The following is a 23,738-nucleotide window of genomic DNA, read 5'->3' as shown; positions in this document are numbered from 1 at the left end:
TTATATACCTACTCAAAATCATTTAAAAAAGTAAATTGTATTCAACCCATTATTAATATACCTAGGATATTTGAATGATTTAGTCCCATATATACACAAGAAAGAATCTCCTTCTGCTTTAATTAAGTAGTATGCTATTCTACTGCATATATTTAATTGCAATTATATTCTATGATTTTTGTAACTCTACAGGTATCTACCACATTTTTTAACGAATATATGAAATAAATAGTTATTAAAAATCCAAACGTATTTTTTTTAAATATACACATTTTCAATACATTCGTACTTTCCGAGTTCATTTCAATGAGTGAAGTGAATGAATTTGAATGCAGCATTCTGGGTGACGTCACTCCCGCCATTAGATTCTCGACGCTGATTGGTGGAAAGTTACCATGCAACCTGTCTATTTATGAACCTTGAGTAACATGTATCTATAATTATTATTTATCATTAATTTTTTAATTTTCATTATTAATTTTTTATATCTACGCCTATGAAACCATGATGTGGATTAATAAAAGCCACATCAAAGGCCATGTAAGATTTTCAAGAGAAGAAGATAAATGTCACTTTACAGAATTTGATAAATAAAAGAATATGGTTCTTTAAAGAAAATATTGTGAAATTTGATTTATTAATTTAGGTTAATTGGCCACATTCGGCGAAATAATGTGATTTTGGTAGCAGATTGAAATTTTATCGTTACGTGAATGAAAAGTATGGGATACAAAGCAGCTGTCCAAGTTTTGAAGTAAGTTTTAAAAGCGCACAATCTTAGCAAACATATTATTTATGATTTTGATTTTAGACAAGCAGACGATCTAAAAATAAAGGTATCGAGAAAAAGTGACTGGTTAAACAATGCCGAAGCTTGGACAGATCAACAGAAATTACAAACTATTTACCATCAAGTACTTGTACTCGATTTGGAATACGCGCTGGACAAAAAAGTTGAGCAGGATTTGTGGAATATAGGATTCAAAAATCACATCTCGAGTTTACAAGAGCAAGCTAGAGATAAAAAGGTATGACATATCGTAAGTGTCCCAAGTTTAACATTAAAAGTAACTGTCTTATTTGTAGAATCCTCATCGCTCTGACTGTCAAGCACTGCTAACATGGGCTTTGGAATCTGCGTCTGGTTTTTACATTTCACTTTTACAAGAACTGTGTAACACCTTCGATGTAGATTTGCCTTTTAGAAGGAGAGGGAATGTCTTTGGGCAAACCATAACTAGTTCGGAAATGATAAGCTTGCCACAAACGTCTTCTTGTCTTTATGTTTGCCAGTACTGCTTGGTACATCTTGGGGATATAGCTAGATACAGGAATCAAAGGAAGCAAGCAGAAAGCTTCTATAAGTAAGTTGAAATTTGTATGTGTTTTAATTATTCAACAGCAGTAAAATATTGTTTATTAAGAAATACTACATTCTATTTTCATAAATAGCAAATTATGATTAGTCTGATCAAAATATTTGTGTTTTGTTAGTTTAGCTTGTGGCAATAACTTATTTATTTATTAATGGAATCCAGTTACAAAAGTTTTAACAGAGCTACACCTTAACAACAATAAATTTTTAAAATGTCAAACATCTCAGAATAATAAACACTGTAACAAACTTTAATAAAGCTACCAAGAAAAGACTAGAATTGACATGTAAAAGAGATCTGTTATTATAAGATACCTTTTAACACATTCAACTCCGGGCCTCATTAGAGACAAAGCTCAAGTGGCTACACAACTTAATAGACCATTGTATCAGGTACACACACAAACTCCTCTCGGGCGGTCCTGGCATTTTTTACAGAAATTGGGTCAGCGCATTAGAGGTGGTGGCAGACTTGAATGTGTTAATAATTGTTTTTTTAAATAAACTAATTTTGGAGTCAAAAATATTTGTCTTGGCAGGCTATTAGCACTCGGACCAATGGTGTAATTGGTTCATTGATACCATAATTAGTGTGGTGAAATGGCACTAAAGAGATTTCTAATTGTTTGTTATTTCTACTAGGTACAAGTGATAACAATTGAGGACAATCTATAACAGCATTAATTACTTAGTGCAGGAAACATAAACCTAACAATGTTCTCCTTGACTCGAGTGTTGGTAAATCAATACTGTCTCTTACCCACTGATAGTCATATTCCCCTCTTCCGTATCTACTACTAAAAGCTGCTATCTGTAAAGATTTATTTTGGACCATTTCAATAAATATGTTCAATGTAACAGATATATGATGTGGACCATACAACTGATCCATACTCTAGAATGGGCCTTCTAAATGTGATTAAAGATGGGTCCATCGATGTGCATTGGATAAATCCCATTACTTTAACACATTTGAGGACACATCTTCATATTCACACAGTCATGTCTCTTTGTGTTTGTATGTGCAGTTGTGTCCTTGAATGTGTTACTTGATTGATATGGCTTGAGAACTGCACTTTGGTGTCTAACCAGATTCCCAAATCTGATACAGTGGAACCCCGATAAGTCGGCCCCGACAACCCGGAAATCCGGCTAAACCTGGACCGATTTTCATCAGACAAAACAAACATTTTTTCACTTTGACTGAGTTTGTTACCAAGAAATAAACAGTACTGTAGACAACTGTACGTAATTTAGATGTACTGTGCATATATACACTTGAGAGCAAAATAATCTACTCACTTGCTGAATAATTGTACACATGGAATTTCCTAAACCTGTTTTCCGATTTGAGTGATTTTTTTAGTATGTTATAGCCTTATTATTTAAGAAAATCGATTTAATATTATTGTTGCTATACAGCTAAAGGTCATTTTATACTGTGTTTTTTCTTAAAGTTCGGAACACCCTGTGGAGTATTCTAGCATATAAAAAATATTTAAATTCAAATTCAATTGTAGGCTTAGGCTTTATTAAAATTTTCTTTCTTGACTCATTTGCTTACGTTGGATAATAAAAAAGTTAGGAATGTTTAAGAAAAAAAACACCCTATGATTGTTACACCTGGTATACATTGTATTTTACCTGTCTAGCAATAATAATATTACTACATACTAAAAAATGCCAAATATACAAAATCTTAATAAGACTGGTACTCACATACGGCTCAGAAACCTGGACACTCTCTAAAAGAGAGGAAACATTGCTAGCCACCTTTGAAAGAAAAATCTTGCGACACATATATAAGGGCACAAAAGAAAACGGAATTTGGCGAAGAAGGTACAACTTTGAACTATACGAAATATACCAGGATCCAGATATCATAACATTCATTAAAATAGGACGGCTGCGTTGGATGGGACATGTAGAAAGAATGGAAGAAGGCGAAATACCAAACACAATATTCAAACAGATGCCAGTAGGAAATGAACAAGAGGAATACCAAAGCTGAGATATTTAGAACAAATAGAAAATGATATAATAACTTTAAAAATAAAAAACTGGAGAAAAAAAGCACGAAACAGATCAGAGTGGAGAAGAATCCTGGAACAGGCCAAGACCCAGAAAGGGCTGTCGAGCCAGTGATGATGATGATGATGAACATCTAAAAAAATCACTCGAATCGGACAACAGGTTTAGGAAATTTAAGACTTCTAACTTGTACTGTAGAGTTTCAAGCAAACTTTTTAGATTTATTTTGCTTCTTTTTTTATTGTGCAACAGTGTCAACTACGCCGCTGCTTTTATCCACTCAGCGCATTCTGGGATTAACAACTTTCATAATCGTATGATCCAGCCAGCAAGTGCATGGCGAGGATCGAATTCAGGGTCAAAAGTCAGACCATAGGAAAATGAGATCATACCAGACATGGGATTCGTTTTTTCGCATTCGTAAGATTCACATCACTACGTGAAGCTACCGGCTTTTTGTAACATATAATATCTAATTGTAATTATATTTGTTTGTCTAACCGGACTGCCCTTAAAATAATTAGTTCATTTTGAAGTTGTTCGTTTATAATTTTTATTTCAATAAATCATTATAACGAGTGTTAAGTTTTTCATCACCTGATGCTAGCTTACACAGGATAAACGCGAAGATACGATTCCGACTTCTATCCAAATTTTCTATTGGTCCTTGCGAGACGAATCGGTTTTTACAAACAAATTAGACCTTGCCGGTGTGTTTCCCGCGAGTGATAAAAAAAACAGTTTCTTCAGCGCGCTGTAAAGATACCGTAGTGCCAAATCAAACATTTTTACCGGAATTTTTTCCCGGGTGAATCAAAATAGACATACGCCGTTATTTAAAAACCGCAGTATAGTTTTTTAACAATTTGTGTATGGAAGACTGTTATGCTGTTATCTGCAACCATCCTTCTGGTGCCACGAGTTAAATTATCAACAAGAATAGTGCAATCCTGGTAACTACTATCTTTTCCTTAAGTAATATTTAATATTGCCTCTTAAATTCACTTTTTTGAATATACAGTAGAACCCCGCAAATCCGAACCCCGCAAATCCGAACATTCGGCAAATCCGAACCAACAGAAAGTGAAAAAATTAAAAAATTTAACGACAAAAACTTAAAAACATGTTTATTATACAGAGTAAAACCAGGAAATTGAACAATGTAGAATTAATAGGACTTTGACATTTAAAATTTCTTTAAAATGAATACATACTTTATACGTGCTGCTTATAAAGGTGAAATATAAACTCACATCGGTCCTCTTGCAGTCAATTTAAGTCCAAAAATATGGTCCACACTCTTGCAAGAACGTTTTTAAACTGAAAATCAACGACAACGGAAGCTTTGAATTATTAGTTAGGCTAACTTTCGGATAATCCGAACTTTTCGGAATCCGAACAGGCTCTCCCCCCAATTAGTTCGGATTTGCGGGGTTCTACTGTATTTTTGAATATTGTTTAATACACGGCTCAAGTGTGTAGTGTATCTATTCATTATAAAGCTGCTTGAAACGATATTTATCATTGTGACAATACAATCTTGCATCATTTTTAGATTTTTTCATTAAATAGCAATAAAATGACTGACATTAAGTCTTTGATGTATTCAAGGGGGCGCGTTAAGGCTTCCTTGACCAACACTGAAAAATTTGTAGCCGACAGCAAGTCTGATGCAACTTTTTTATTGGACAAAAGTAATTATTTTAAGATAGAGACTAGATATGATAAAATGACTAATTTGTTGGAGGAATTTAAAGACTTGCAACTTCAAATTAAAAATATAGAACCGGAAGATGACGAAGATTCGTCAGCTTTCGAAGCAAGGTATTTTAACGTTTATGGTGAGCTTAAATATTTAATGTCGAAATTTTCTGATAATGGAAACGTTGCAAATTCTGTTGTTTGTTCAAATGAAAGTGCAAATGCACAGTTAAAAGGTTTTGGGGTAAAATTGCCGGAAATCCGTTTATGTAAGTTCGACGGGACTCTGGAATTCTTCCTGGAGTTTCGTGATCTTTATGAGAGTATGGTTCATCGTAACGAAAATCTGCTTCCCATACAAAAATTTCATTATTTAAAACTATCATTAGAGGGAGCTGCAGCAGATATTATCAAATCCTTGGCCATAACCGAGGATAATTATAACGTAGCGTGGGAACTAATCCTTAAAAGATTTAATAACACGAAAGCCTTGATTTTTAAACATTTAAAGGCATGTTTTAACTTTGATAAGATAAATAAGGCTAATTCTAAAAATTTACGTAGCTTTATTGATAACATTTCTAAAAATTTGAGGGCTCTACAAAGTTTAAATGTTAAAACAGATAATTGGGATTTATTATTATTTCACTGGGGTTGTGAAAAACTAGATAATGGTACCTTAGCTAGATGGGAAGAATATACCTTAAATGTAGATCTTCCAACTTTCGATAAATTTAAACTATTTATAGAGCAACGCATCTTGCTGTTGCAAGCGATAGAGCAAAATACGGGCGCATCAGAAAACCGCGATATTTTCAAGGGTAAAAATTCGCAACATAGAAACAAATCATTTGTTAGTTCGGAGTCTGAGAGCTGTCCCATTTGTAAAAATGACCATAGTATTTTTAAATGTAATGATTTCCTAAAATTACGTCCCTTTGAGAGACTAAATTGTGTACGGAGTGCAAAGCTTTGCACAAATTGTTTAAAGTTCGGTCACAATTCAAGGTTTTGTAAAGGTAATGGATGCAAAATTTGTAGATTAAAGCATAACGTTTTATTGCATCTCAAAGAAAACACCAATAATGATAATTCAAGTTCAATGAATGACCAGACACGGTCAGATATTAGTCAAGGTACTTCCCAGCCTGAAGCTTCTGCTTCATCTGCTACATTAACGGTTCGTTTGAACTCATCAGTTTTGTTATCAACCATTGTGGTTGAAGTGTTTGATAGAGATAATCAGAGACATCGTTGTCGTCTATTGCTGGACTCTGGAAGTCAGAGTAACTTCATAACTTACGAGTTTTTCAATACGCTAAATTTAAGTAGCGAAAAAATAAAATTTGCTGTTACCAGAATTGGAAAAACTCCCACAAATTTGCGTCATAAGGCTACCATTCGATATAAGGCCCTTAAGAATCAGTATTCTGATCAGCTTTCCTGTTTTTTAATAGACAATATTTGTGCCCATATGCCAGCATCAATTGTTAATATTTCCGAATTAAACATTCCGAAAAATGTGGTACTCGGTGATCCCGAATTTCATATACCGCAAAAAATTGACATGTTGATCGGTGCCGAACATTTTTATAAATTGTTGAAAGTAGGCCAAATTAGGTTAGGTAAAAATTTACCTATTTTGCAAAACACTTGTTTAGGCTGGATTATATCAGGTCCAATGCCTGTCGTAAATAATTCATTCAATAATAGCTATGTAGGTCACTCAAGTGTGTGTGATTTGAATGAAACTGTAAGTAAATTTTGGGAATTGGAAAATGTTCAAACTTCTTGTAATTTATCCGAGGAAGATAAATTTTGTGAAACACATTTCATTAAGACTACAGTCAGAAAGCCAGATGGTCGTTTTGTCGTCTTCTTACCTTTCCACGATTCACCAGATAAGTTGGGTGCCTCTTATAATAATGCCTTGAAAAGGTTTAAAAGACTGCAAGTAAAATTCAGTCATAATGCAACATCCTCAAATAAGTACAACGCCTTTATGGAAGAGTACGAAAAATTAGGACATATGTCCAGGTTAGATATAAATAAAAACCCTAGGTATATATTGTCACCTCATGGGATAGTTAAAGAAGAAAGTTTAACTACAAAACTGAGGGTCGTATTCGACGCTTCTGCTCCTACATTCTCAGGCGCTAGTCTCAATGACATATTATTGTCTGGACCAAATATTCAAAGTGACATGTTGTTAATTTTAATTAGATTTCGCCAACACAAGTTTGTTGTTTGTGCGGACATGGAAAAATGTACAGGCAGGTGGAAGTTGCTGAGTCTGAGCGTGACTTACAGTGCATAATTTGGCAACCTAGTAATAGTAAGGTTCCTATAATTTATAAATTAAACACGCTAACTTACGGTACCGCTCCTGCCGCCTTTCTAGCTATTCGTTGTGTTAGACAACTAGCAATTGAAAATCAATCTAAGTATCCTGAGGCCTCTAGAACAATTTCTGAGGACCTCTATGTTGATGATTTAGTCACGGGTTGTGACACTGTTCCAAATACATTGAACTTAATTAGAGATATTAATCTCATATTGGATGGAGGAAAGTTCACCTTAAGAAAATGGTGTAGCAATAGTAAGGATATATTAGATTTGCTAAATGTTAACGAAACTTCAGAATTAAAACTGAATTTCGATTCTGCCGAAAACTCAAAGGGCTTAGTTGGCATCCTAAAACTGATAAGTTTTCTTATAAATATTCCGCAACTGAAATTTCTGAGAAGGTAACCAAAAGAACCATTTTGTCAAATATTGCTAAACTTTTCGATCCATTAGGATTACTTAATCCATTTATTGTCAGAGCTAAAATAGTTATGCAGAAGTTGTGGTCTGAAAAAACTTCTTGGGACGAGACTGTCTCGTACAACATTTTACAAGAGTGGCTGAGTTTTCGGGATGAACTTCCATTGGTTGGGAGCGTTCAGGTTCCCAGACTTATTGTATGTGCCGATTTTAATTATTTAGAATTACATTGCTTCTGCGACGCGAGTGAACGAGCGTATGGAGCATGTGTATATCTGAGGTCTATTAGTAGCGATGGCAATTTTTTGGTCGCCTTGGTCTCAGCAAAGAGCAGGATCGCACCTTTAAAAACTATAACAATTCCGAGGTTGGAATTATGCGCTGCATTATTGGGTGCTGAATTAACCAAGAAAATTGTATCCACATTACGTTTGGAAATGAATAATATTTATCTGTGGTCAGATTCGACCATCGCATTGAGCTGGATTAATACAGCTCCTCATTTGTTGCAAACTTTTGTTGCACATCGAGTTGCTAAAATAGTAGCATTATTTGAGGCTTCCCACTGGCAACACGTTCGATCTGAGTTGAATCCCGCGGATGTATTATCTCGGGGGGTCGAGCATTCATAGTTTAAAAATTAATAACAGTTGGTGGGCAGGCCCTTCTTTCTTGCAGAATGAGAAACGTTTTATTTCAAGAACAGTCGAACTTTCCGATACTGTTCCGGAGACTAAGTCATTTAAAATAACTTCAGTAATAAATTTGATTGATTTTGAACGGTTTTCAAATTTCTCCAGATTACTTAGAGCCTTTGCTTATATATTGAGGTTTGTTAACAACACTCGGAGCAAGGGTAAATTTAAAAACACAGGTTGTTTAACTAATCAAGAATTAGAAGGTGCATTATTAGAATTAATAAAAATTGCTCCATTCGTGTCATTTCCCGTGGAAATTAATTTATTAACAGCTAATGCTCAACTATCTGACAGCAATGTCAGAGTACTTAACCCCTTTTTGGATCAAACAGGTATTATTAGAGTAGGGGAAAGATTGAAAAACGCAGATATGCCTTTTGATGTTAAACATCCAATATTATTGGCAGGAAATAGCCATTTTACTAAACTGCTAATAAATCATGAGCATGTAAAAAATGCACACTTGGGTACTCAGAACTTATTGTACCTCTTACGACAGCAATATTGGATAACAAGGGGCAAGGCTGTTGTCAGACAGGTTTTGCACAAATGTTTAAGGTGCTACAGGTTAAAGGCACAGCCAGTTACTCCTTTTATGGGAGACCTACCTATGGAAAGAGTTACACAATCTTTGCCATTTTCGTATGTTGGTCTGGATTATGCAGGGCCGTATTTAATTAAGAATTCTAAGGGAAGGGGGAGCAAAACCAGAAAATGCTGGATTTCTTTATTTATATGTTTTGTCACGAAGGGTGTACATATAGAAGTTGTGTCAGATTTGACTACGGATTGTTTTATTGCCGCCTTGCGGCGTTTTATCAGTCGTAGGGGAAAACCATGTCAGATTTTCTCTGATAATGCAACTACATTTGTAGGTGCCAATAATAAATTAAAGGAATTTTACAAATTTTTTAATACAATACAGGGTGAAATAACTAATTTTTTATGTAATGAGCATATAACTTGGAAATTTATTCCACCCAGGACGCCATCTTTTGGCGGAATCTGGAAATCTCATATTAAACAAATCAAATATTATTTGAGTCGTGTGTTAACAAAAGCTAAATTGGACTTTAAAGAGTTGTATACGTTATGTACTCAAATCGAGGCTGTATTAAATAGCCGTCCTATCTCACATATGTCTTCTAACCCCAACGATTTTTTTACCTTTGACTTCCGCACATTTCATAGCCGCCAGGTCATTGACAGCCGTTCCAGAACTAAATTATGGGGATGTGCCTAGCAACCGTTTGTTACGGTATGAATATATTCAAAAATTACGCCATCACTTTTGGACGAGATGGCACAAGGAATACTTGACTTCATTGCAAGTTCGACCAAAGACTAGTTGCTGCTCAACTGTTAGAGGCCCGAAGATAGGAGATCTAGTGCTTCTCAAAGAAGACAACGTGCCACCACTCTGCTGGCCCTTAGCCCGTGTTCATGCTGAACATCCTGGTGCCGATGGACATACTCGAGTAGTGTCGGTAAAGACTTCAAATGGATCCGTCCTCAAACGAGGTGTAAACAAGGTGTGCGTTTTGCCCACGGTTTCAGACATTAATTAGTTTCTTCTATTTATAAAGTTAGTGTAGGAATATTTTGATTCCCTCCTGGAATCAAGGCTGGGAGAATGTAGAGTTTCAAGCAAACTTTTTAGATTTATTTTGCTTCGTTTTTTATTGTGCAACAGTGTCAACTACGCCGCTGCTTTTATCCACTCAGCGCATTCCGGGATTAACAACTTTCGTAATCGTATGATCCAGCCAGCAAGTGCATGGCGAGGCTCGAATTCAGGGTCAAAAGTCAGACCATAGGAAAATGAGATCATACCAAACATGGGATTATGGGATTCGTTTTTTCGCATTCGTAAGATTCACATCACACAAGAGACACATCACTACGCGAAGCTACCGGCTTTTTGTAACGTATAATATCTAATTGTAATTATATTTGTTTGTCTAACCGGACTGCCCTTAAAATAATTAGTTCATTTTGAAGTTGTTCGTTTATAATTTTTATTTCAATAAATCATTATAACGAGTGTTAAGTTTTTCATCACCTGATGCTAGCTTACACAGGATAAACGCGAAGATACGATTCCGACTTCTATCCAAATTTTCTATGTACAATTCAGCAAATGAGTCGATTATTTTGCTCTCAAGTGTATTTCATGTTTTTGCAATTATAATCTGTATATTTGTTTATTATTTATATGTATTTTATTAATTTTTACCATATTCTCCGGCTAACGTGGATTTTCAATAACCTGGATCGCCCACGGTCCCGATCAATCCGACTTATCGAGGTTCCACGTACTAATTTATGTTAAGGGGATCGGAGCAAAATGCAAACTTTTGACGCATGTCAAAATTTTCAATGTGTTTTAAAGGTATTCATTTTTTTTTCGAATCCTGAGAAAACTAATAAATATTTTTGAAAAATTTAATCGCAAAATGAAAGATTACATTATTACCGAGGGCCAAAAGTCCCTAAAAACTTCTATAATGTTTATTTTAATAAGTTACAGGGGTAAAAATAATAGAGAAAATTTAGTGTGATTTTTAATTGCAAATATTTCATTCAAAAGAAACTTTTTATTTATTCTAAAGGACTTTCGGCCCTCGGTAATAAAGTAGTTTTTCATTCTGCATTTAAATTTATTAAAAATACTTATTAGTTTTCTCAGGATTCGAAAAAAATGAATACATTTAAAACACCTTTTTGCATTTTTGCACCAATTTTGCATTTTGCTCTGTTCCCCTTAAGTGATACTTTGTTTAAACTCCATTGATCATAAAATCATTTTAACAGAACAGCACCGTTCCAGGAATTTTTTTAACAGTTTTACATTGTCGGCAAACATAAGAACACTACAATTTTTGATTTTTTGAACTAAATCGACCAGAAACAAGCAAAATAAAACAGCTCTGATAATACCGTTATTTCAAATGAGGTATCATTCCCCAAGTTAACTGTTTGTGTATGGCCGCGAATAAATTCTGAAATCCATTAAAAAAGGGTATCCACAATGAACAAAGCTTTTAGTATTTGTAAGAGGATTCCAAGGTTGACCCAATCAAATGTTTTGGAAAAGACTTTATAGATCAAGTCAACCTGGAATCCCTCATCAAAGCTATTATACCGACAGGTTTTTGACAAAACATCGTAAGCACCAATTTTGCCAAAATGGGATTTTTGACTTAAATGATTGCTTACAATAGTTTACTGCTGATTCAAAATTATTTTTCCTATAATAACATCCTAAGTGTCTCAAATTGTATTTAATTTTTATCGGAAGCACCACATTTTAACCTCATGTTGCGCTTTTTATATTGTAAATGACAAGCTAGGACCGACAAATGATCGTAAACGCCATACATAGTGTTGGTTACGTTGGCATGTTTTGTTGCTTACGATAAGATTACATGACTGATACGACCGTTAGATGACTCAGTGTTATCTTAAATGTGTGAGAGATTTGATGAAACCTTTTTTGTTAAAAATGTTCAGTAGTTGTGGTAAGTATTACTTGTTTTTATGTTTTATTGTTTAAAACAATCCTAAACCTCCACACAAAACAATACTGATGATAAAGACAGAATCCAAGAATTTATAATGCAACTTTCTAATGTTTCTTCTCATTAGGTATTGTAGGTACTCAGAGTACTCTTGAAATTGAATTAAAGAATGTTGTATACTCTGATAACTGTCAAGAAATGGCAGTTACTCTGAATAGAGCAATCAATACAAGCGCCGAAGCTTCTATCCCTGAAAACGTACCATTCATTCCTAAACATAGACAAAAATCGATTTGGTGGGATGATGAATGTGCCAAACAATTACAGCTTAAGAAGGATGCGCTTAAATTATACAAAACCTCATCCACTCTGAATAACTTTCTTGAATATAAAAAGATAGAAGCTATAACTAAAAAAATGTTTAAACAGAAAGCCAGAAGTACATGGATTCAATTTTGTTCCAGTCTTAACTCTAGCTGTCCATCAACTCAAATATGGAAGATGGTGAACAAATTGAACAACAAAAATACAAATATTAAACATGCTCCCTCTTCAGTTGCAGAAGATATTCTACAGAAGCTATGTCCACCTTTTGTTGACAAACATATACCTCACTCAGGAGCACCTTCAGAAGAACATTATTTACTAAAGGAAATAACAGCATCCGAACTGGAATATGCCATTAAGATATCCAAAAACACAGCCCCAGGTCCAGATCATATTTCGTATATTATGTTACAAAAAATGGGTACGCTGGCTAAAAGATTACTATTGCATATTTATAATTGTATCTTGCAAAGTGGAGTATTTCCTTACAAATTTAATGATTGCTTTGTTATATTAATTCTGAAACCGGAAAAAAATAAAGATCATCCGGATTCATATCGACCAATTACATTGTTGTCATGCATTTTCAAAACATTCGAAAGAATTCTAAAATTGAGAATGGAAACTTGGTTAAGGAGGCATAGTATACTACAAGCAACACAATTTGGCTATAAACAAGGGTGTGGTACGATGGATGCAGTAGTACGTCTGACTACATATGTTCAAATTGGTTTTTCCAATTCTATGACCACAGGTGCATTGTTTATCGATATAAAAAGTGCTTATGACAATATTGATTTGAATATACTATGTGATAAACTTGTATTTCTTGGTGTTCCAAAATGCATGGCATATTTACTATCAAACTTATATAAAGACAGAAATGTATCCATTCGAGTAGGTCATAATATCATAGGACCAATGATTACATCAAAGGGTATTCCACAGGGAGCTGTTCTAAGTCCACTTCTTTTTAATCTGTACACATATGATTTGCACAATTTATGGTCTCCCAATATTGTCTGTTTACAGTATGCTGATGATATTGTCATCTATTCACAGAAGAAAACATATATGGAATGTACTACTGAACTGAAACATATAATGTACAACCTTAATAACTGGACTTGGTTAAATGGCTTCAATATTTCGTACCAAAAGTGTCCCGTAGTATTCTTTTCTAGAAAACACCCTATTAGAGATTGCACAGTATGCTTACAGGGCAATACTATTCCAATTGTTTCGGAATTTAAATACCTTGGTGTCATACTTGACAGAAAACTGCTTTGGACTCAACATATTAACTACACAATTAGTCGCTGCGAAAAAGGTATTAATTTACTTAAAATGCTTTGTAAGAGATCGTGGGGTGCAGATCAAACTACTGGATTGACTTTTTATCGAGCCTATATTAGATCTATTATAGATTACGGGTGTTTGGTGTATGGATCAGCGAGCATAAGTAATTTACGTAAACTTGATAGAATCCAATTGAAAGCTTTGAAAAATGTGTTAGGGTTGATGAAAAGCACTCCAAATGAAGCTACACTAGTTCTAGCATCTGAAAATCCACTCCCATTACGTAGAGAATATTTGGCAAGCAAATATTTCCTAATCCAACATTATCGCTGCACGTATAATGCAAAAATAATTAGTCACTTAAATACAGCTGATTTAACATCTACACGTTTTGCAAAAAAGAATTCTCCACTACTAGTGACAGCATTTGTAACTTGCCATGAACTTAATTTAACAAACTCTCCTTGCTACCTTATTTGGGAATCATTGGATATACCACACTTAACAAGCGTTCTATCTACAAATATTATTATCCCTAAATACCAAACTAAATTTTGTCATAATACTCTCAAGGAAATCTTAAGTAATTATTCAGATTACACCACGATCTATACAGATGGGTCAAAATCAAACTGTACAACAAGTGCTTATTTTGTACCAAAAATAAATTTAAAAAAAGTATTTACTCTAAATAATCAATCCAGCATCTTTTCCGCCGAAGCATGTGCTATATATAAAGCTCTTGAATGGTGTTGTGAGAAACAATGGAACAAAATTGTTGTGTGCAGTGATTCACTATCAGTATTAAATGCATTACAAAACTTTAGAGTCACAATTAACAGCAATGTATTTATATTAAAAATATTGCAACAATTACTAAAATTATTAGCTTCAACATATAGTGTTAAATTTGTGTGGGTTAAGGGACATTCAGACATATTAGGTAATAGTATTGCGGATTCAATAGCTAAAAATCCACTAAAGTACCCTCAAATATTGATTGAAGAACTTAACACATGTGATCTTTTTGCATACGTTAAACAGCATATTAAATGTAAATGGGATAGACGTTGGATTCAGTTCGGTGAAAGTACAGGCACTAATTTGTTTAAATTACAACCAACAGTAGCTGTTAACCAATTTTACAAAGTTGTTGCACTAAGTAGAAATACAGTGTCGACCATCCTAAGATTAAAAGTAGATCATGGATGTTTCCCGAAGCATCTACATAAAATCGGAGTACTGCAAACAGGCAGATGTGACTGTGGAACTAGCATAGCTAATCTAAATCATATATTTTTTAACTGTCCCTTAAATCTCAATGCAAGTATGTGGCTGCTACAAGAATTGCTGAAAGCACGTTTAAGTACTCCCCTAGACTTAAATGTGCTATTAAGTGTGGATAACATTAAAATTTTTAAACTAATTATGACATTTCTTCAAAAAATTAAATTAAAAGTGTGAATGTAAAACTAATCGTTTGAATGAATAGGTATTTCTTTTGTATTATGTAATGTATGAATGAGATATTTACTGTAATTAATTATATTATTTTGTAACCTATGTATGTTTTTAGTTCTTAAGGTAGTGAAAAAGAAAAAAAAAATAATATAGTTGTATTTATTAACATAGTACGTAGGCATTGTTATTTGTAAGCTTTATTATTTTTTATTTTTTATTTTTAAGTGTATACTGGACAATTTTATACTTATGAACGAATAATAATTGTATATGTAGTTACGTGGCTAAAGGTTCTGAACCAAGGCCAGAATAAAAAATAAAAAAAAAGGTATTGTAGGTCAAGTACAACAAAAAAATACCTGCCAAACTCAGAAATGTATATTCTTATAGAATGGTTATTAAATATCAGTTTGATAATCATAAATTAAAAATTAACTATCATTAGAGGTGTTCAGAACTGTTTTAAGAAAGATTTCAATACTTTTTTCAATAGAAGATGACAGTTTTGTTTGTTCTAGTTTTGAGCTACAGAAAATATTAAATACTCCTCATCGTGATAACATGCTTTTATACTATTCATGAGAATATTCATTTTTCAACGAAACTATTTCTGAAAGCGGAACCAGAAATGCATTCTGCTATCTATGAAGCAGACGGTAACTGTGGTACCAATGAGATATCCACTATAATTTATGACTACTTAGAAGAAGTAGACAACAGGTAGGATGTAAAAACTGTATCTCTTTTCTATGATAGTTGTGCCGGGCAGAATAAAAACAGGTCTATGCTAGGAAACAGGTTTCTGAAAAAATCTAAAAACATCTGGGTTTTTTTAAAAAGTTTAAAATTGTTTTTCTTCTTCCTGGACACACATACATGCCTATAGATGCAGTTTACGCTACAATCGAAAGGTTTGTTCGTAATGGCACTGTTTGGGCACCTTCTGAATGGCCCACAAAAATAGGAACTGCTAGAATTAATTAAATAAGAAAACCTAGGTGTCAGTAACTTACTGCAATTAGCTAAACTATCTCACCATTTATGAGGATTGCTCATAATCTATAAAAGTTATGAGAAGTTATAAAGGTATAATTCCTGATACATTGACAAAAACTGATATCAGAATGTCACAGATAATTAATACCTACAAAATTTTATTACTCTTTGTCGATTGTTGTTATTAATAATATTTTTTCTGTTAAGATTACGTTATTTATGAGTATTCATTTCTAGATTTGATACCTTGAAACTATCTTATGTTTATCGTTAGCGACAAGCTTCAACTAAAATTTACATAAACAAGGCCTGACAAAATATTGTATGTTACATAATTTAATAAAAAAAGAATGTGTGTGTACTTTGTACGCACGTAACAAGTTATACTTCTACTACATATTATGTGATTTTTAAGACAGTACCAAAAATTTAAAAAAAATAAAAGAATAAAACGCACCCAAACACATTGAAAAATGCCACAAAGAAAAAATGATTTCTGAACGATAATAATTGTTGGCAAAAATTTTAAATACGCATTTTCTGAAAAAAAAAAATTATATAACAAATATACTTACAATCATAAAATGCATAAAAAAATAAAAACTTGCATCGGGAATCGAACCCGTGAATTTCGTGGCGCTTTGATTCGTAATCGAAGCCTAGACTCACTCGTCCAATTCCACATTATTTGTCATGTGGAAAAATAGGGTAACTGAACGTTTTACTGTTTGACAGTTGTTTTGAATATAATTAAATTACTTATGTAGTTTAAATTTTGTGGAAGAAAATATTAAAATATAACAAAACAGTAAGAAAACAATATATTAGATGAAGATTGGTAGAACTTTTGTTGGTAATCAAATTAAGTATGTAAATCAAAGCATTACATACCTACTAGATAAATAAATCTACGCCAAAAAATCATAATTTAAAAATAAAAATCGGACCTAATTTGGGATTTCTCTCTAAAATCCCCATTCTTGAGAAAATAAATGTACAGTAGAGCGTCGATTATCCGAACGTCGATCAACCCAACGACCGCTTATTCGAACTATCGACTCCCGCGTCCCGCACTCGAATACCGAGCAAGCGTTAGTAATTGACGCTTAAAATATCTTCAATTTTCTTCAATATTGTATCCAAAAATAATTATGTTGTTGCAAAGACTGCACTTTTTTGTTTAGTTGCTAGTTGTCATTATCAAGATATAAATAAATATGTAGGTATATAAATATGGCTTTTATTCACTTGTCGATAAATATGTATGACTATAAATATGTATCAATATATTGTAGTTCGATTATCCGCACAAATCGGTTTTCCGAACACCTATGTCCCCCAATTAGTTCGGATAATCGACGCTCTACTGCATTTCAACCTAATCCAAATGTATAATTACAATATGATTATAATAAAAACTACTTACCAAATTAGAATGAGTTTTCCTTGTCCAAAATAGTCCAAAAGTCCAAAAATATAGGTATATGAAAACTATTTAAAAAGGCAGTATAACTATTAACTAACTTTTGTTTGTTGTTTCTTTTCACACAAATTTTAAAACGCAACAACCATTAATAATCTAACTACAGCTGTGCCACAGCCGCCATATTGAATAATTTTTGACATGTCATTTGAACATCCAATCAGAACAAAGTTATAATGCGCATGCGCCGGGATCATAGGTTTTAACATATAAAAATTCACCCTCATATCGCCGGTAAAGAAGTATAACTTTAAAAATGTTAGAATACAGTTTTTTTTTAATTTACAATTTTTTTTATGTACCTAATTTATCATAGTTTAAAAATTTTAAGTATACATATTAGTCAAAAACTTGGTAGAAGAAAAAGTCGTCTCCTTAAAAATGGTGCATTTGTCGCTTACGATGTTTTGTCAAAAACCCATCGATATAATGTAATTCACATACAAAACTAGATCTGCCAACCTCTCTCCCATAAAGCCAAATTGTAATAATTGTTAATTTTATTGTTAGTTATAAAAAAAATTAGATGATTTATATTTTGGCCAACCCCCAGACGACCAATGGTCATGTGGGAAAATGTTTTATTAGGTGAGCTATTATGTTACTTTAAGCATTACTGTAGTTAAAAGCAATAAACATTTCTGAATCTGAATATGAATCTGAATAAAGCCAAATTGTTCAGGATTACAAATGTCTCTAAAACTGAATTTCAATTTCTTACTAACCAAACAATCGCCTTTAAAAAGCTTTTCTTCTAGAGACTGGGAAAACTACCAGTACTAAGCGATCTGTTAAACATAAACAAAATTGGTTTTGTTGGTATACATAAGCATTTTTCACAAAATAAGTTGGGATACCATCTGGCTCCTCACATAATCGATTTTTACAACGTGCAATAACATCATATTCATATATCATTATATCATTAATAACTAAAATTATCCTTTTAATCTTGACAAATGTAGCAATTCAAGTTTAGAACTACTTCTAAATAACTGTAGATACAGCTCAGAATACAATATATGGATATATTGTAAGAACCATATTTATGTGCTAAATTTCCCAAGTTATATACCAAGTTATCCCAATGAAGACCGAAGTCAAATATTTAGGTATTCATCTTGATCAGAAACTAACTTGGAAAGCGCACATTAAAGTTAAAAAACAACAACTCCAATTAAAAACCAGACAAATGAATTGGCTTCTTGGTAGAAGATCACAATTATCCATAGAAAACAAACTGGCAATATACAAAATAATACTAAAACCTATATGGACCTACGGGGTTGAACTATGGGGATGTACGAAACCATCAAACACCAAAATTCTGCAGACATACCAATCAAAAACTTTAAGAATCATTGCAAATGCACCCTGGTATATTTCAAACTAAACATTACATGAGGACTTAAAAATACCATTTATAAAGGACGTAATAGGACTGCATGCGATCAAACAGAAAAAGAAGTATCAATCACAACAACGAGCTGATTTCCACGCTTACCAATCGTCCATTACCAGTTCGGAGACTCAAGAGACAGTGGCCAGAAGACTTGTGTGAGTGACACTTGTGTTAGTACGCCAGGGCAGATAAATAAAAATGAGCGATTTCAGGGTAAAAATCAATACAGGTATTTGAAGGTGCTAAATCGTAGGGGGGACATAGTTAATTAAAAATACATACAGAGGTACTCGCAAATCAACCTCAGTTCTTTATAAACAAAGGCTAAAGTCAGAAAATATTGTTTTTTGTCTGTAGCATTTTTTGTATCATGTTTACAGCAAAAGTTGTATTATGAAAGTTGTGTATCATAAAAAAACGATTAATTTTGATTTTGATTAGTTAAAATTGATAAATAATTAACCGAGATAATTGCAAAAAACCACAGTTTTTGCACTATTTTGTAAATGTTAATAACTTATACTAAATATGCCCTAAGGAACATATTGTACCTTAATTATGAGGATATTATGTGCCTTTATTAGAGTGCAAAGTATCAAGAAGATCGTTTTGTTAGTTTACGAGTTACGTTAATTGTTTATCCAAAACATTGAATGTTTAAACATCTATTGTTGCCCAAGGAGTATTTTCAGAGCTTTTTAGCAAAGTGAAATGAGTTATTAAAGACTCAAACTACTAAGAAATTAAAAAAAAATGATACATTTATTATTTAAATGTTCTTAAACAAGTCGTTTAATAAATAGCGAGTTTTTTCCTTATAAACATTTAGAATAACTTTGTTATTTTTCACGACAAATAATTATAATTAGTTGTATCAGAAAAGTGGTAAAAAACACACATTAAAAACTAAAAATAAACTTTCTATGACCAATAATACCCAAGTTATACTTTTTTTTTTGAAAAATCATATCTGTATTGTTTATAAATATTAAGAGTCGAAATTTGCAAAAAATCATAATAGACATCTATATTTTACATTGCAATTAATAACTACAGTATATCTTCATTTAAAATGAGTAATAACCCTTTAAAATGAAGGTACTCGAGCTGACTTAACTGGGACCGTGTGATGGGGGAAGGATCTCTGAGTCCGCTTTCGCGCTTCGAGATTTTGGTATTGAAAGTTCAAATTGGAGCACTTGAAAAATTTTACAATAACTCCGCTTCCAGAGAACGTAGAGCCTTCATTTTTTTTAAATTGGGGTAACTGGACGAAATAATAACGACTTGCTAATTTCCATTCACCGGAAAAATCGGGAAATTCTGGAAAATGGACTTTTTTATTCAACATTCATTTACAACGTTAACACTAATATATTTCAATAACTATTTTCATAACATATTATAAATTTGTAAATAAATAATAAATGTATAGTATATATATCTTTATATATATACAGGGTGGTTCATCGTATTTGCCTCGGTCTCCGGAAAACGACTTGATATTTAAAAAAAATTCTTGACAGCAATTTACAGGGCAATTAACACTGCAATCTAAAACTAATGAAAATTATACAGGGTGCTTCAAAAACGAGGGGTATATTAAAGTTATATTTTCTCTTATGGAACACCCTACTCGTGAGCCATTTTTGAATTTTCCTTAAAAAATAAGCTATATTTTTATAAGGGTTTCCTACACGTAAATACATGGTGTTTTGATTTATTTCGATTTTTATACGAATGTAAGGTTTAAGAAAAAAAAATTAATATCTACGAATCTAAGAATCGGTGACAAATTTTTTCTTGGATCTTTATAATAGACTATTCAGCATATTGGAACAGATATTTATTGTAATAATATTTATAATTATTTAATCGTACATTTTTAGATTTAAAAATTAATTAAAAACAAAAACATTCAACAAAACTGAAAACATAAACAAAAATATTTATATTATAGGGCCAAAACTAGTTTTAATGTGTATCTACAAAAACACATAATAAGTATGTGTTTTTGTGTTTTGTGTTTCTCCACAATACACCAGGGTAGAAAAATAAATATGAGCGATTTCAGGGTAAAAATCAATACAGGTATTTGAAGGTGCCAAATCGTAGGGGGATATATTTTATTAATAATACATACAGAGGTACTCGTAAATCGACCTCATTTTTTTATAAACAAAGACCAAAGTCAGAAAATATTAGTTTAGTTTAGTTTACAAAATCTCAAGAAGATCTGTTTGTTAGTTTACAAGTTATGTTAAATGTTTATCCCAGACATCGAATGTTTAAACAATCATTGTTGCCCAAGGAGTGTTTTCAGAGCTTTTTGGCAAAGTGATAGATAATCAAAGACTACTTAAAAACTCAAAGTAGTAAGAAAGTTAAAAAAAATAATATATTTGTTTTTTAAATGTTGTTAAACAAGTAGATAAAAAAATGGTAAGTTTTTCCTTATAAACAATTAGAATATCTTTGTCATTTTTTCTGATAAATAATTATAATTTAATGTGTCAAAAAGCTGGTAAAAAAATGTACATTAAAATGAAAAAAAAACTTTCTAGGACCAATAATAGCCAAGTTATACTTTTTTTTTTTGAAAAATCACATCTCTATTGTTTATAAATATTAAGAGTTGAAATTTTTAGAGCATGGTAATAAATATCTATGTTTTATATGACAATTGACAAGTACGAAATATCTTCTATTTAAAACGAGTAATAACCCTTTAAAGTCAAGTTACTCACGCTGACTGAGCTGGGACCGTGTGATATGGAAGAATGTCGGAGTCCAGTTTCTCGCGTTGAGATTTTGCTATAAAAAGTTCAATTTGGAGCGCTTGAAAAATTTTGCAATATCTCACCTTCCAGAGAACGTAGAGCCTTTAATTTTTTTTGGGTAACTCGACGAAAGAATAACAACTAGCTAATTTTCATTGGCCGAAAAAATCGGAAAATTCTGGAAAATGTATTTTTTATTCAACATTCATTTACAACGTTAACACTAATATATTTTGATAAATATTTTCATAAAATATTATAAATTTGTGAATAAATATTAAAATATAATTATAGTATGTATACAGGGTTGTTCATTTTATTCGCCTCGGTGTCTGTACGGAAAACGAATTGATTTTAAAAAAATTCTTCATAGAAATATACAGGGCCATTAACACTACAATTTAAAAATAATATGAATTATACAGGGTGCTTCAAAAAAGAGTGGTATATCAAAGACATATTTTTTATGGAACACCCTACACCTGATGCAATTTTTGAATTTGCCCTTAAACAATAAGCTAGACTATACCTAAGTACAGGGTGTTTTGATTTATTTCAATTTAAAAAAAATGGAACGTTTTAGAAACAAAAAATAAACAGGTATTTACGAATCTAAGAATCGGTGACAAATTTTTTTTTGTATCTTCATAATAGACTATTAAGCATATTTAAGCAGATTTTTATTTTAACAAAATTTATAATTACATGATCAGGTTTAAAAATTAATTGAAAACAAAAACGTTCTCAAATTGAAAAAAAAAATGTATAGATTATAATTATTGATCTTCGTTAATTCTACACAGCTTTTGTACAGGTTCATCAATTTCTTCCACATTATCCATAATTTCTTAAAATAAATCAATTGTACCGAGCTTTGCATATATTGCAAAGATAATATTGACGAAAAAAGATGCTACAATCTTTTGACAGTTATTATAGATGAGAAAAGTGAAGTTGAAGAAGATTTGTTTAAAAAAATTAGGGATAATGTTTAAGAAATTAATAAATCTGTACATAAACTGTATAGAATTAACGAAGATCAATAATTATAATCTATACATATACATTTTTTCTTAATTTGAGAATGTTATTGTTTCCAATTAGTTTTTAAATCTAAAAATGTACGATTAATGGCCGGTTTCACCAACGACGAATCGTAGTTTATTCTATGATTAAAGTTATTCGACCAATTAACTGACATATCTCCATTTTACTAACGTCAAATAAGACTTATTTTATTTATTTATCAAAAAAATACTTACTCTTTGAGTAAATTGGCAAGTTAATCTGACTGTAAATATTTAGAAGAAAGTAAATTCGCCACTTTCACTTTAAATTATTAAAATTATATTGAAACAAAATATAAACTTAAACATCTAATACATTTTATTCGACGAATAGCATTCATTGATTTATTTGTTGTTGGTGAAACTGGATCTAAGTAATTATAAATTTTGTTACAATAAACATCTGTTTAAATATGCTAAATAGTCTATTATGAAGATCTAAGAAAAAATTGTCACCGATTCTTAGATTCGTAAATATTAATTTTTTTCTAAAATTTTACATTTTTCTAAAAATTTAAATAAATTAAAACACCCTGTACTTAGGTATAGTCTAGCTAGCATATTGTTTCAAATTGAGCAATTTAAAAATATATCTTTGACATACCACTCTTTTTTGAAGCACCCTGTATAATTCATATTATTTTTAGATTGTAGTGTTAATGGCTTTGTATATTTCTATGAAGAATTTTTTTTTAAATCAAGTCGTTTTCCGTACAGACACTGAGGCCAATAAAATGAACAACCCTGTATATAAATAAATATATACATACTATAATTATATTTTAATATTTATTCACAAATTTATAATATTTTATGAAAATATTTATCAAA

At 32.0% G+C, this 23,738-nt stretch overlaps 1 protein-coding gene across 1 annotated transcript in view; it reads left to right on the top strand.

The window, feature by feature from the left end:
• The first annotated feature begins 552 nt into the window (after positions 1–552).
• LOC114334060 (nonsense-mediated mRNA decay factor SMG7-like) overlaps positions 553–23,738 on the top strand; it is a 94,210-nt gene continuing 71,024 nt past the window's right edge. Inside the window, exons 1-3 of the mRNA XM_028284067.2 lie at positions 553–754; positions 812–1,028; positions 1,087–1,364. Of these exons, the coding sequence (XP_028139868.1) occupies positions 714–754; positions 812–1,028; positions 1,087–1,364 (536 nt within the window). The 5' untranslated portion in view covers positions 553–713. The remainder of the gene's footprint in view (positions 755–811; positions 1,029–1,086; positions 1,365–23,738) is intronic.

The sequence above is a fragment of the Diabrotica virgifera genome, chromosome 1 (assembly GCF_917563875.1).
Source record: "Diabrotica virgifera virgifera chromosome 1, PGI_DIABVI_V3a".
NCBI lineage: Eukaryota > Metazoa > Arthropoda > Insecta > Coleoptera > Chrysomelidae > Diabrotica > Diabrotica virgifera.
The sequence above is the reverse complement of the archived record's forward strand: the minus strand, read 5'-3'. Positions and strand labels throughout refer to the sequence as shown.